Source organism: Mya arenaria, chromosome 13 (assembly GCF_026914265.1).
Source record: "Mya arenaria isolate MELC-2E11 chromosome 13, ASM2691426v1".
NCBI lineage: Eukaryota > Metazoa > Mollusca > Bivalvia > Myida > Myidae > Mya > Mya arenaria.
The window spans coordinates 19,452,112-19,467,147 of record NC_069134.1 but is presented as its reverse complement, the minus strand read 5'-3'; the positions used below and the strand labels follow the sequence as shown (position 1 = coordinate 19,467,147).

The 15,036-nt window shown below is 37.9% G+C and overlaps 1 protein-coding gene across 1 annotated transcript in view; it reads left to right on the top strand.

Annotated features, from left to right (window-relative positions):
- The first annotated feature begins 3,336 nt into the window (after window positions 1-3,336).
- The window catches only part of LOC128214721 (structural maintenance of chromosomes protein 5-like), a 36,401-nt gene continuing 24,701 nt past the window's right edge, over window positions 3,337-15,036 (top strand). Inside the window, exons 1-9 of the mRNA XM_052921345.1 lie at window positions 3,337-3,423; window positions 4,312-4,506; window positions 5,165-5,267; window positions 7,309-7,434; window positions 7,813-7,905; window positions 8,799-8,918; window positions 10,493-10,654; window positions 12,207-12,278; window positions 12,803-12,864. Coding sequence (XP_052777305.1) covers window positions 3,374-3,423; window positions 4,312-4,506; window positions 5,165-5,267; window positions 7,309-7,434; window positions 7,813-7,905; window positions 8,799-8,918; window positions 10,493-10,654; window positions 12,207-12,278; window positions 12,803-12,864 — 983 coding nt within the window. The 5' untranslated portion in view covers window positions 3,337-3,373. The remainder of the gene's footprint in view (window positions 3,424-4,311; window positions 4,507-5,164; window positions 5,268-7,308; window positions 7,435-7,812; window positions 7,906-8,798; window positions 8,919-10,492; window positions 10,655-12,206; window positions 12,279-12,802; window positions 12,865-15,036) is intronic.

Here is a 15,036-nt window from a genome sequence, read left to right as displayed (position 1 = left end):
TTAAAACCTTTCAGTGTTTGCTCAAAACTAACTTTTCTTTACCAGACTTTTTTTTCATGAGATATACATTTTTCTTTTCGGAAAATTAGAATTACATGATTTAATAAAGAATTATGTTGAAGCTGAACGATGTCTTTGAATAAATGGACAAATGGCAGGGGGGGGGGGGGGGGGGGGGGGGGGCTCACGTATTCCGAATCTGCAACGGTTTAAGTGAGGTCTTCGTATCTGAGCTGCAAGATGGCGGCGAAACGGTGAACACATATAATTTTCGGAACCTGTTTTTGCCTAGTAAGTAGGATAAAGTATATATTTCCAAAAACTCATGACGCGCATTCGGACAAATTGTGTTACAAAGCTAGATCAGATATCGGCACATGTTACCATGGATATGTATCACAAATAACAGCTTCCTTTCACGGTTAGAAGGTAGTGTTCAAACCAATACCTCCGCCCATAGGGTCGCCAGCCACATTCACATTTAGTAATTTAAAAGAACTTACATTATCTCAGTTAACATTCAAATCATTACTGTTCTGGAAGTTTTATGGATACATTCGTGTTCTATGGATTGCTAACAACAGTCTAGAAAACTGCTTCAGCTTTACTTGCTTGTATTTAACTGTGTTTCCACATCATCAACTATTTTAAAAGGTAACAACGATGTCGTTAATCACGTTGTTAACTTTGACAAAGTTCTAAACAAATCGTCCCAATGTACTCTTTTGTAAGACCCGATCAACGTCCATTCACAACAAGAATAAAACAGATAAAACATCTAAATTTATATTTCACCCACCTCAGATTATAAGTATCTTCCATGGCCGAGAGTGTAAGATAGGGTCATTCCGACCCGAGCGTAGGGTGTTTTGCGGAAACGAGGTTTACCGAGAATTACCCCTTGTTGAAGACTGTCGTCAGTAGCATCAAGGAAATCTTGTCCTATGGTAATATTTAGAACGCTAATTAATTACTTCTCGCTTCAAATGTCACTATAAAACAGTTTTAACGCACCATTCAAGAAATAATGTTTCATTCTCCTTAATTAGAACTATTTAAAAAGACCGATTTGACTATTTACATTAACTGGATCACTGCGCGAATATCCATGACAACCACGTGTTAACGCATATCCATACGCAATTATTTTCACTAAGCACAAAAGAGTTCCAGCAAAAAAATACATTTTTACTTAATGTTGCTTAACTGAGGTGGGAGAATAAGCATCTACCATAGCCGCTCGTGTAAGATAGGTTCATCCCGACCCTCGCGCAGGGTGTTTTGCGGAAACTCGGTAAACAACCGAGTTTCCGCAAAACACCCTGCGCGAGGGTCGGGATGAACCTATCTTACACGAGCGGCCATGGAAGATACTTATGATCTAGCATGGATAAATTATTGGACCTACTTATCTGAGGTGGGAGAAAAGTAGGTCCATTAATTTAACCATGCACATTCTTATCTTGCCCACGGGCGAAGATAAAATGCCCGTATGGAACTTCTTTTAATGGTCACCACATTGTAATTACCTCCCTTGTTGAAGACTGTCGTCTGTAGCGCATCATGGAAACCTTGTCTGGTGGCAATATTTAGAATGCGAGTTAATTATTTTTCGCCTCAAATGTTACCAGAAAACAGTTTTCACGCACCTTTCAAGAAATGATGCTTCACTCTTCTTAGAACTATTTAAAGACCGATCAGACTATTTACATACTCTGAATCATTGCGCGAATATCCATGACAACCACGAATCATTGCATATCCGTACGCAATTATTTTCACTAAGCACAAAAGAGTTCAAGCAAAAAAATACATTTTTAATTAATGTTGCTTAACTGAGGTGGGAGAAAAAGCATCTACCATAGCCGTTCGTGTAAGATAGTTTCATCCCGACCCTCGCTCGTAAACCTCGGGCGTCTTTGTTTCCAGGATAGAATCGAGTCGATTCGGAAACGTGTAACTCGCGCAAAACTGTGGGCGCCCTAACACCGGAAACCGGTAGTAGAGTTGTTCGCTGTAAATCATGCACGCATCGTTCTTAACTTTACTTTCCGCCATTTTGTTCTCGTGTAGTTCTCGGTCCTCCCGGTTTGTAGGTAGTGTGGAATTTTGACCCGAGAACAATGTTCTTGGGCCTTGTTCGTGTCGTTAGGGCGAATGTATCTAGAATGGGACACAGAAGAACAAGAAGAACGAAGCGCCCAAAGACGCCCCTCGTTTCCGCAAAACACCCTACGCTCGGGCCGGAATGAACCCATCTTACACTCGTGGTGGTGTTAGTAGTTTATACTCCGGGTCCAGGCGTGAGCACATTGAAGGGTCACAGAGTGACAGTTCAACCACCGCACACCTATCCTGGGCAGAACCAGTACTAGGTGCCTTCACCTCTGCAAAAAAAACTGGGTAGTGCCAGGGGCAGTGGTACAGTGCGAATGATCGTAGAAAGGATTTCATAACCAATCACAAGAAGTGACCTGGTCCGCCCGGGAATCGAACCCGGGTTGTCCGATTCAGAGTCCAACGCTTTAATACGATTGAGCTAACCGCGCGGTATCTATTTACAATCTCGGCCATGGAAGATACTTATAATCTAATGAGCAAGATTAGTAAGATAGTTTTCCAGCTTCAAGTCGGTTTTGAATAATCTGTAGTCCATACATTTAGAAGAAAAGTGTTTATGTCACCGATTAAAACCAGGAGTTTGATATTGATCTTGCAGAGTCAATTTTACTTTGCTTTAAACATAAGTTAACATCTATAACTGATTAAGAGAGCCAACGAATACTCAACCATACCTAGATTAGTTAATACACTTTCTACCTCAACAATCCATGGGCAACCTGTGACCAATAGCAACTCCCAGCGGCATCTGAAAACATTATAAATATGCAAATTATACATAAATTTATATAAGAGACCATTGTTAATCTGCTATGCCCGAGACTAAAGAGCTCAAAAAGTTGAGTATTCTTCCCTCAATCTTAAGATTACTAGGATCAACACAAAGTTCACCAAGAACCATAACAGTTGCTTGATTAAACTAGTTTCAAAGTCCCATATGCCTCGCTTAAATCATTACTGAAAACATAGCATTTCTTGTTTGATTGGCCATCATTGAGAAGATTTGTTTTGGTTACATCGAACGTACCATTATAATTAAATTTGACACCGAAATTCGGAGCCTAAAATCATTCCTTATATCAAGCTGGACAAACGTAGCATTTACTTTAACTTTCGTGATATATATTTTGTTTAACCTTACAGTCAATAATTAATAATGATAAATGTTGGTTTGGCGCTATTAGTGGTATGTAAACTTTTCTTCCGGTTTTATTTCTTTGGCTCATTATGATAAATTTTCGTTCCGCGCGAAATGTCGTACACCGAAGGGTCGATTGTGAATATTAAACTAGAAAATGTTCTGTAAGCTTTATTTTTACATGTCATTGAAATAAGTATTATGCATGGTTAACTTTATAACCCACTTTAATTATAATAAGTGTACACCTTTATGTCAGTTCGTCCTCATTTCTCTGCACGGATGTCACTTAATTTCTACTTTCAGTTTAGAAATTAGACGTGCGAAACAAAAACAAACTGGGAAATCATCAATTATTATATTGGCTGGTAAAGATATTTACCTGTGCACCCAGTACGATTCACAAGCATGCCTATATTAAGTAATCCTGGAAGGATAAGTGCTCTGAGGTTTGGCTCAAACTCACGATCACAGGAACATTAGCAAATGCACCAATCAATTGTCACCACAGCCTCCCAAGGTCCGGGGTATAGAGGGGACTTTGACTTTCGGTCCAGCCAAGCCCAGGTAAAATTGGCTTCCTGCAGTGACAAACTGCTGGTAAAAACCCGCCCCCAGATGACAAGGTAAAGCTAATTCCTCGCTATTTTTGGCGCAAAGGCAAAACCACCACATTCCAGGGCACTGTGGTTGCTGGTTCTTACCGACACATTCTACACCCCTCCCCCTTTAGTCCTATCCAGACTCATGCCGTTTACTTATGTTGCAAGTAAAGTGAAAGTAAGAGTGTATGCCAGAGCTTGGTTTTAAACCACATACCTCTGATCTGCAGCCAACATCTCAATAGTGTTGCTACAAAAGTTAGCTTCTGGGATTAAAATTCTGTCTGGTGTACGGCTTGAAGTCACAAACACTTCTACACTAGCACAGCACACTGCAGCATCTTGAGAAATAGATAATGTACACCCTGATAGCTGTCGGTCCAACTGCCTTTTTGTCACTTATTCTCAACACGAAATTAATTATTTTGATTTTTTTTTATCATTTTTCAGGACATATGATGATGTGGAGTTCACATGTGGACCCCATTTGAACGTTATCATTGGTCCCAATGGTACTGGAAAGTCAACCATTGTTTGTGCAATCTGTCTGGGCCTGGCTGGCAAACTAAGCCTACTGGGAAGGGCACAACACCCTACAGACTTCATCAAGCATGGAAAGAGCAGGGGCAGGATTGAGCTCGAACTGTAAGCAGTGTTTTGGGGCTATTTTGAGACAATGTCTGATACTTGTCCAATTGCAATGTTAGACAGTAGGTTTAAATGATCTTGGAAGTATAAAATATTGATAGATTATTCTAATAAATATATATATATAACACTTTGTACTGGGTGAAAAATGTATACTTCTGTCAAAATTTGTCCACGTTTGGCAAATTTATGATTCAGTCTATTTGAATATAGACAAATATATTCTTTTTGGCAATAGGAAAACAAAACCAAAAAATGCTATAACAGCTGTAAAAAAAACTATGGATATTGTAAATTGATCTGACATCGTATATATCTTGCTGATGTTGCTGTGTTGTCTTATTTTATTCAAGGTTGTACGTGATAATCAACCATACATAAGTAAATTGTCAATGGCTAATGATATATTGGTGTCATATTGTTATTCAGTTGTACTGTCTCTTAGAGTGTAAGTGTGTATGGTTGTAAGCCTTACCCGTAAATTGGTCTAAACGTGATGTACATTTATCATTAGACACAGTATTTATAAGTACAACAACTTGGCCTTATTATGGAAAAAAATTCCAGGTTATTCAGGATAATTTCTGAGTATTCTTCATCAAGGTACTTTTATGCATCATGGAACATAGTTTTTGCTCACATATGAATGCTTCAGGCACAACAATGATGGGGACAACTATCGAATCAAGCGAGAGATCAGTAAAGAGGGTCCCCAAAACAAATGGTGGGTGAATGGAAGGCAAGCTACACAGAAATCAGTAAGTAGAAATAATGGTTTGGTAAGAGTCTAAAAATTATTATATTCTCTGTAATTGCCAGTTTTTACATGTAATAATGCACCAGTCTATTGTAAACACGTAACCCCCCCCCCCCCAAGGTCCGGGGAAAAGCGGGGACTTTGACTTTCGGTCCAGCCAACCCTGGCTAAAATCCCTGGCCTGCAGGGACTAACAGATGGTAAAATCCCCGCCAAATGCCCCACCCAGGGATCCTAGGTAAGGCTCATTCCCTATATTTAAAGCAAATACAAAACCATCACATTCACCTGGCACCGCGGGGCCACCTGAAAGGTAAAAACAAGGCCCATTTCCTCTGCTATCCCCAGTATACCCCCTGACCTGGGGGTGGGGGGCTTGGCATTTTTACAATTGACTGGTGCATAACATGCAAAGTTGCTTTTGAACAATATGTTTACAATAATACTTACTATTTTGAAGAAACATGTTGGTAAAAAAGTTTGGCACTGATATAAAGTTTATGTTTTGCTTATTATAAGGAAACAAAGGGCCAATAAATAATCACCCTGTTGTTATGCAATTTTGATTGGCCATCACTTTGTAATGTACAGATTGAAAAGGTAATTTTCTTAATAATAATAGTCATCATTTTTAAAAAGGCCTGTGTTTTTAGCTCTACTGGCCAAAGGCCAGAAGAGCTTATGCGATGGTAATGTGTACGTAGTATGTGCGGTCGTGCGTTCGTGCGTCTGTAAACAATTGCTTGTGAACACGATACAGTCTTCAGTTTTGATTGTATCTTGATGAAACTTGTACAGTATCTAGATATCCATTAGAGCTGGGTTCCTTTCGAAAACCAGCCAGATCCGCCCATGCATGCCTAGATTATGGCCCTTGATAGTATAAAAAAATGCTATTGTGTAAACAATTGGTTGTGAACACGATACAGTCTTCAGTTCTTATTTTATCTCAATGAAACTTGTACAGTATCTAGATATCCATTAGAGCTGGGTTCCTTTCGAAAACCAGCCAGATCCGCCCATGCATGCCTAGATTATGGCCCTTGATAGTATAAAAAAATGCTATTGTGTAAACAATTGGTTGTGAACACGATACAGTCTTCAGTTCTTATTGTATCTCAATGAAACTTGTACAGTATCTAGATATCCATTAGAGCTCGGTTCCTTTCGAAAACCAGCCAGATCCGCCCATGAATGCCTAGATTATGGGCCATGAAAGTTTTAAAGAAATGCTCTCTATTTTTAGCCAGGTCTGCATGAGCGAATTCTATTTTAAACCAAGTTTACATGTACATGTAAATTCAAGTCTAGAGTTAAGGGAGACAATTTGCAAGTCTAGGATTTTGAGAGACAATTTGCTTTTTGCTTCTGCAGCTGATTTTGTGAATTACTCTGCCTTGTTCTTGTTGAAAGCCCAAAGGCCATTTTTTAGCTTTATGTTCTGTAGTTTGCGCATTCATCTTAACAAAATTGGTTGTGAATGTTTTAAGTTATGCACCTGGTGTCATTACTGGCCACACCCAGGGTTCACAGGTTTGGTAAACATAAATCTGGAAAGGTTTGAAAATCTTTTTGTGTGTTCGTGCATCCATCTCAGCACAATTGATTGTGAATGTTTGTTCAAATTGATCAATGTTGTCCTAGGATGCCCTTGACTTTGACCTTTTGACCAACTTTTTTTAACTTTTAAAACTACAGAAATTTTTACTATGAGTACAGTTTTGAAAACATTTTTTTTTGTCAGATGACTTTTACTTGGCACATATTAAAATAGGTCATGGAACTAATCTGCTTACAATACTTTCTGGGCTCAGATGTTGAACGTGCTACGTTTTCAGGTAAGCCAAACACAAAACATAAACCATATGTCTGTTGCCTTTTACCCATACATACATGCTCTGGATTGATATGACCACAAAAGCCATGCCAGTAGAGCATAGGCCCTTTTGGGCCTCTTGTTTTCTATTGCTTGAATATTTGTATTGGATAATCGGATATGGCATACAGTAGAAATGCATTCACGCTTTCTTATGTGTCAACAGATAGAGGACCTGGTGGCTCGCCTCAACATCCAAGTGGGAAACCTGACCCAGTTCCTGCCACAAGAGAAAGTGTCGGACTTTGCCAAAATGTCAGAGTTTGAGCTTCTAGAAAACACAGAAAAGGCAGTATGGATATTTTCTTTTCTTGTGGATATCGAGTTCAGTTGTATACCTTACAGTAAAGTTAAAAAAGTTACATGCTTTAATTATCAGATTGTTGATGTGATGGCACATTTTTTAAAGAGGAAAGCACATAATTGCTTTATAAATGGAGTTTAATCTTAATTGAACACACAGATTATAATTATTCTCATCACCTGGCAATAACAAGAGTCCTGACTTTTGCTTGTATTGCATTTTTCAGTAATGAATTATTATGCTTGTTTTAAAGGCCTCAAAAAGGACATCAGTATTGATTTCTACTAAGCATATGGACTTGAAAGGGATTCATATAGTATTCACATTCAAGCTTTAGCCTTATTAAAGAATGGTTTATATGATTAGATAGGTGATCCTGAAATGTATGAGCTACACATGAAGCTGAAGGACTCCAGAAACAATGCAAGGGAACTCGAGCTGCAGTTTAACAGTCTTCAGGTTTGTAGCCATTAATATTGTTCAACCTTGTACAAATTGCTCTATGATTGAAAGCCATTAAATATATATTGGCATTTTGATCTGCAAGCTCAAATTCTTGACATTACTGCCTTGCTACAAATTTAGAACAAGCCCTGCTTTATTTTGTTTAAAATTAAATTTTGAACAAGGTATGCAAACATTTAGCCAATGCTGGTCACAGGATTTGACCCTGTTTATAAATACTGATATATTATGATATTTATTCGAAAGTTTGGCATTGTTTAGGATGCTAAGAACCTTAAGCCATTCTTTAGAATCATCATGTTCCATTTCAGGAGTGTTTAACCAGGAGAAAGTCAAGAATGCCTGTATTTGTTCCATTTTAGGAGAGTTTAACCAGGAGAAAGTCCATTTCAGGAGCATTTAAACAAGGAGAAAGCCAAAATGTTGATGTCTGTTCCTTTTCAGGAGGGTTTAAACAAGGAGAATGTATTTGTTCTAGTTCAGGAGCATTTAAACAACTTGAAGGAGTAGGCCCAGAATGCCCATATTTGCTCCATTTCAGGAGTGTTTAAACCAGGAGAATGCCAAGAATGCCTGTATTTGTTCCATTTTAGGAGCGTTTAAATGAGGAGAAAGCCAAGAATGCTGTTATTTGTTCCCTCTCAGAAGCGTTGACACCAGCAGAATGCCTGTATTTGTTTCATTTCAGGAGCTTTTAAACAAGGAGAAACTCAAGAAAGCCGGTGTCTGTTCCATTTCAGGAGCGTTTAAGCAAAGAGAAAATCAAGAATGCCTGTATTTGTTCCATTTCAGGAGCGTTTAATCACGCAGAATGCCAGTATTTGTTCCATTTCAGGGGCAGTTAAACCAGCAGAAAGTCAAGAATGCCCCTATCTGTTTCATTTCAGGAGCGTTTAAACCAAGAGAAAGCCAAGAATGCCCGTATTGAGCAGGATGTGAAAAGTTTTGAAGAACGGCAGAAATTCCTGGAGCAAATACAAAATCTAAAGATGAAGAAGGCGTGGGTGGTGGGTATTGTACACTAGTTTTATCATTTACTTGGAAAGGTAGTGGCATATATAAATTACTCTTATTATTGGCATTTTGTAGTGATTTGGGCAATATAGGCATTAGCGTCTTGTCGTTCAGCACAATGAGGGCATTTTCAATTACTCTGGCGCTATTTGAGCTAAAGCCAATGAGGGCAGTTTCAATTACTCTGGCGCTATTTGAGCTAAAGCCAATGAGGGCAGTTTCAATTACTCTGGCGCTGTTTGAGCTAAGCCAATGAGGGCAGTTTCAATTACTCTGGCGCTATTTGAGCTAAAGCCAATGAGGGCAGTTTCAATTACTCTGTCGCTATTTGAGCTAAAGCCAATGAAGGCAGTTTCAATTACTCTGGCGCTATTTGAGCTAAAGCCAATGAGGGCAGTTTCAATTACTCTGGCGCTATTTGAGCTAAAGCCAATGAGGCCAGTTTCAATTACTCTGGCGCTATTTGAGCTAAAGCCAATAAAGTTTGTTTCAATTACTCTGGCGCTATTTGAGCTAAAGCCAATGAAGGCAGTTTCAATTACTCTGGCGCTATTTGAGCTAAAGCCTTAGCCTTTATTATTTAGCTGTCATGTATGTAATTGTTACAGAGTTATGTTTAAATTAAGCACATACAATAATTTAAACTAGGTAAGGATCTAAATAAAAATTCAGGACAAATGTATCATGACTTACCGGACAAATGTATCGTGTAAGTACAGGACAAATGTATCATGTAAGTAGCGGACAAATGTATCATGTAAGTACAGGACAAATGTATCATGTAAGTACGGACAAATGTATCCTGTAAGTACCGGACAAATGTATCATGTAAGTAGCGGACAAATGTATCATGTAAGTACAGGACAAATGTATCATTTAAGTACGGACAAATGTATCATGTAAGTAGCGGACAAATGTATCATGTAAGTACAGGACAAATGTATCATGTAAGTACAGGACAAATGTATCATGTAAGTACAGGACAAATGTATCATGTAAGTACGGACAAATGTATCATGTAAGTACAGGACAAATGTATCATGTAAGTACAGGACAAATGTATCATGTAAGTACAGGACAAATGTATCATGTAAGTACGGACAAATGTATCATGTAAGTACAGGACAAATGTATCATGTAAGTAGCGGACAAATGTATCATGTAAGTACAGGACAAATGTATCATGTAAGTAGCGGACAAATGTATCATGTAAGTACGGACAAATGTATCATGTAAGTACGGACAAATGTATCCTGTAAGTACCGGACAAATGTATCATGTAAGTAGCGGACAAATGTATCATGTAAGTACAGGACAAATGTATCATGTAAGTACCGGACAAATGTATCATGTAAGTACAGGACAAATGTATCGTGTAAGTACAGGGCAAATGTATCATGTAAGTACAGGACAAAAGTATCATGTAAGTACAGGACAAATGTATCATATACAGTGATAACATTTTTAAATCTGCTCAAGTGCATCCGTCATGAAAATATATGTGTATAGGCTTTGTGACGCACAGCAAAATGAATCACTGAATCAGTGTGACAATGTTGTTGTTTAGGAGTATGAGGAGAGGCGACAGATCTACTTGACAGACAAGGAGAATAAACAGAAGGCCGAGAAAGAGGTAAAGAGACTCCGAGATGCTAACGCCCCGCTACAAAAGAAAATTGCCGATGCTGTCAAGAGGAAAGATGAAGTACATGTGAAGATAAAAGCAAAGGTGAGAGAAGAAGGTATATGCTAAAATAAAAAATATGTACACTAAATAGCAGGGTGAAGGTCTGCCTGTTTAAATTAAGCATCCCAGACTTTTTGTTCTTAAAATATTTTACATACTGCGATACATAAATATTAATTTTAGAGTTATTAAAAAAAAAATAGGAATGTATGGCAGTTTTTTCACCAGTATATAGTTTCATGGTACAGTCAAACCTGTATTAAGTGGCCACCCTTGGGAAATGATCAAAGTGGCTGCTTAAGACAGGTGGCCACTTAATCCAGGTTTGACATTTCCGCCACTTTAGCTTTATTCAGAGATGGAGTATGTATCTTAACCACCACCTCACACCACAATCAATAACATCTGTTTCAATGTTATTGAAGAAGGTTGAATACAAATACATGTGTATAGATAAAAAAACTTTATTTCAAATTTATAAATAAAATACATTAGTTAAATGTTGATACAAGGCATAAACAAAACACACCACATATCAGTCTACACATTAACACAACTACATGTACATACACATTTTTAGTTCACTTTTTAAAGTAGTCCGTATATTAAATAAATGTTGATGCATAACATTAACAAAACACACCACAGATCAGTCTGCACATTTACACAACTACATGTGCATACACATTTCCCGTAATTTTACTCTGTCCTTTTGCCTTTGGATTTCCATTGCTTTCATATTCCTTCACAATTTCACGCTTACGCTTAAGTAAGAAATTGATTTGAGTCCGTCCACAGTTAAAATCCTTGGCAACATTATTGCATTACGGCCGTTTTCTAATAACTTTACACACTCGACACGTTCTTTTAGAGTCAAACACTTTCGATTAGTCTTTTTTTCAGCCATAATCAAAGTTAAAAAAAATATCAAGAACAATGCATTGTAAATATCAGTTCGTAGAAATATAAATCCGTGCACTTAGAAAAATAATATTGAAGTGAATAAAAATCGTAACTCGTTTCACGCCGTCGAATGACAATGCACACTGTGAATTCATAATAACCGGTGTTTTTGTCGGTATTTAATAATTAACTTCTTATCTTAATTATTTAATTATCGTTTTAATTATCGTATTAATTGTGTCATTAATTGTGTCAATTCTGATCAAAACATTCGCCGACGTGTTATAAACATGATTTCTCGATGAGTAAACACGCATGGCAATCGTGTGATGCAATATTCATTTTCATTGGATGACGGAGATACCCGAGGCCGTCGTTCTTTTCCGTAAACTTCTATGCGCAATTAAAGCTGTGTATTGGAAAAATTTATAAGCGGAAGTGTCAGTGACAAGGGATTAGTGGCCGCTAATTAGTGATTATATGGCTTCATGGGGACAAAAATTAGTGGCCGTGGCCGCGTTAGACAGTTGGCCGCTTAATGCACGTACATTATATAGTAAAAACGTACGGGGGGGAATTTGGAGTGGCCCGTTAAGGCAGGTGGCCATTTAAAGCAGGTGACCGTTCAACCAGGTTTGACTGTATGTTTAAGTTGCTTGTTACTGATGCATTTAATTATTGTGTGTTGTAGACTCGAGAGCTACGGAATGTTGCAGAAAGTGCAGAGAAGAATGGTTCTGAAGTGGACAACCTTACAGACAAGGTGATGTACATGTTACCAGGCTTAACTTCTAAGGTCCTGAACATGTCAGATATTGCATAAAGCTCGCCATATTGTGAATACCCTGTTGAACACTCTAAAATAGTGACATTATGTTGCTTTATTATAAAATTATAAAAGTATTTAAAATAAACTTATATCTCGGTATGAACTAGTGTACATTGTATTTTATGCACCAGTCTTTCCGTCCAGTCAAGCCCGAGTAAAATCTCCGCCCTGCGGAGACGAAGTGGTAATAAAATCCCTGCCAAATCATGAAAAATGCCCCTGCACCCCAGGGACCCTAGGTAAGGTCCATTCCCCGCTATACTTGGTGCGAAGACAAAACCTGTGCATTCACCCGGCACTGCGGAGCCACCGTAAAGGTAAAAACAGCCCATTTCCCCGGCTATCACCGGTATACCCCCAGATCTGGGGGGTGGGCTTGGTTACAATTGACTGTTGCATTACTTTAACCAACAACTGCATGTCCATGTTTGTCATGCGTGTCCTCTCGTGTGTTTCAGTATGTGGACGTGAAGGATGAACTCAAGTTTAAGAGAGAACAGGAAGAATCCAGAAAGAAAAGGTGAGTGGGTTGCCTCAAAGTGGCACAAGCCAATATCACAAATATATATAGTCATTTAATCTCATCTCATTTTTAGCTCTACTGGCCAAGGGCCAGAAGAGCTTATGCGATGGTAATGTGTACGTAGTATGTGCATCCATGCGTCTGTAAACAATTGCTTGTGAACATGATACAATCTTCAGTTTTTATTGTATTTCGATGAAACTTGTACAGTATCTAGATATCCATTAGAGCTTGGTTCCTTTTGAAAACCAGCCAGATCCGCCCATGCATGCCTGGATTATGGCCCTTGATAGTATAAAAAAAATGCTTTTGTGTAAACAATTGGTTGTGAACATGATACAGTTTTCATTTTTGATTGTATCTCAAAGAAACTTGAACAGTATTTAGATATCCATTAGAGCTCAGTTCCTTTCGAAAACCAGCCAGATCCACCCATGCATGCCTTGATTATGGCCCTTGATAGTATAAAAAAATGCTGTTGTGTAAACACTAGCTTGTGAACACGATAGTCTTCAGTTTTGATTGCCAAGTCTATTTTTAGCCAAGTCTACATGAGCAAAGTCTATTTTTAGCCAAGTTTACATGTAAAGTCACAATTGCTTGTGAAGCATTGTTCAAATTATGCCCATGGGGTCATTACTGCACCCCCCCCCCCCTTTAAATTGGGAAATGTTAAAAACCTTTTTGTCTGAAACAACTAGGCTTTTTTGAACAAGGCTTTTAGTGGTCCACTACCATGGTTGTTCAAATTATGCCCCTTGGGTCAAAACTGGCACTGCCCTGGGTGTCACTATTTTCCTAGAGACTTATTTAAGAAATATTTTCAAAATCTTCTTGTTTCAAACCACAGGCCCATACCTTTGATATTTGTTGTGGAGCATCATATGATGCAATTGAAAACATTTGAAATAATGCCCCTTGAGCAAAAGCTGTCCCCACCCCTTTTGACTTACTTATTAATTTTTAAAGCTACAGTAATGAAATTTTGACCATCTGAACAGTTTTGCAAACAAGCAGTCCTTGGATGTCCTTGACTTTGACCTTTGACGACTTTTTATTTTTAAAGCTACAGAAATGAAATTTTGATGATGATGACAGTTTTGAAAGCAAATATTTTTTACCCTCAGATTACCTTTACCTGGCACAAATTACAATAGTTCATGCAACTAATCTGCTTACAACACTTCCTGTCCTCAGATGTTGAACGTGCAGCGTTTTCAGCCAACCCAAACACTGAAAGTGAACTATATATTTGTTGCCTATTACTCAAACGTACATGCTCTGGTTTGAAAATGACTACAAGAGCCATGCCAGTAGAGCATAGGCCCTTTTGGGCCTCTTGTTCCAAATAACCACATGGAATAATTGAAATCATAAATGATTGACATTTTTTTAAAGCACATTCTTATGCAGTATGTAGAAAAGTATTATTGCTTAATATTCTGCAGAAGAAAAGTAATTTCAGAGCTATTGATTTTTTTTTTGAATATTTGGCAAAGATTTTTATTAACAATCTATGAGAAAGTGCACTTTTAAAAAGAATAAAACATTTCGAGTCATTTGATGCTGCTTTGTTGGGGAAGTTGGTTTTAAGAAATGTGATCATAATTTTGAGATTCTTGGGCCAGCTTGCTGAAATCTGAATTTACTTTGATTGTCTTGTTACAGTTTCTGAAGCGACATATCAGAGTTATTTTTTCATGTCTTATTTCTATTAAACTAACACTAGGACTTCTATAAGCTGATGTTAGTGACAGTGTCTGTTGTTTCTCTGTAGACAACAAAAATGACGTACTATGAGAGGTTACAGAAGGCCTTAAATTGTATATGCGTCATCAGTTTGCAGCCATATTCTAAAAGCAGTGCAAATTGTATATATGTATGTTGTCCAGAGCCAGTATTCAATATTGATCTTATTCTTATCCTTCCACATGTGACATAAGGATACATGATGTCTCAGGTATTCCACACTTGGTCAGCTAAATATACTGGCCAATCAAAACATTGAGCTTTGTATCTTAAATTTAAGTTCAATCTAAGTTGCTGATTGAATACGGCCACTGGACAAGACTCTTCTCGCAAATTAAAACTCTACATTTTATGTCAGTGATCTGCAGTTTATTGCTTTAATATGCGTTATGTAAAGAAAATGCTTACAATAATAAGTAA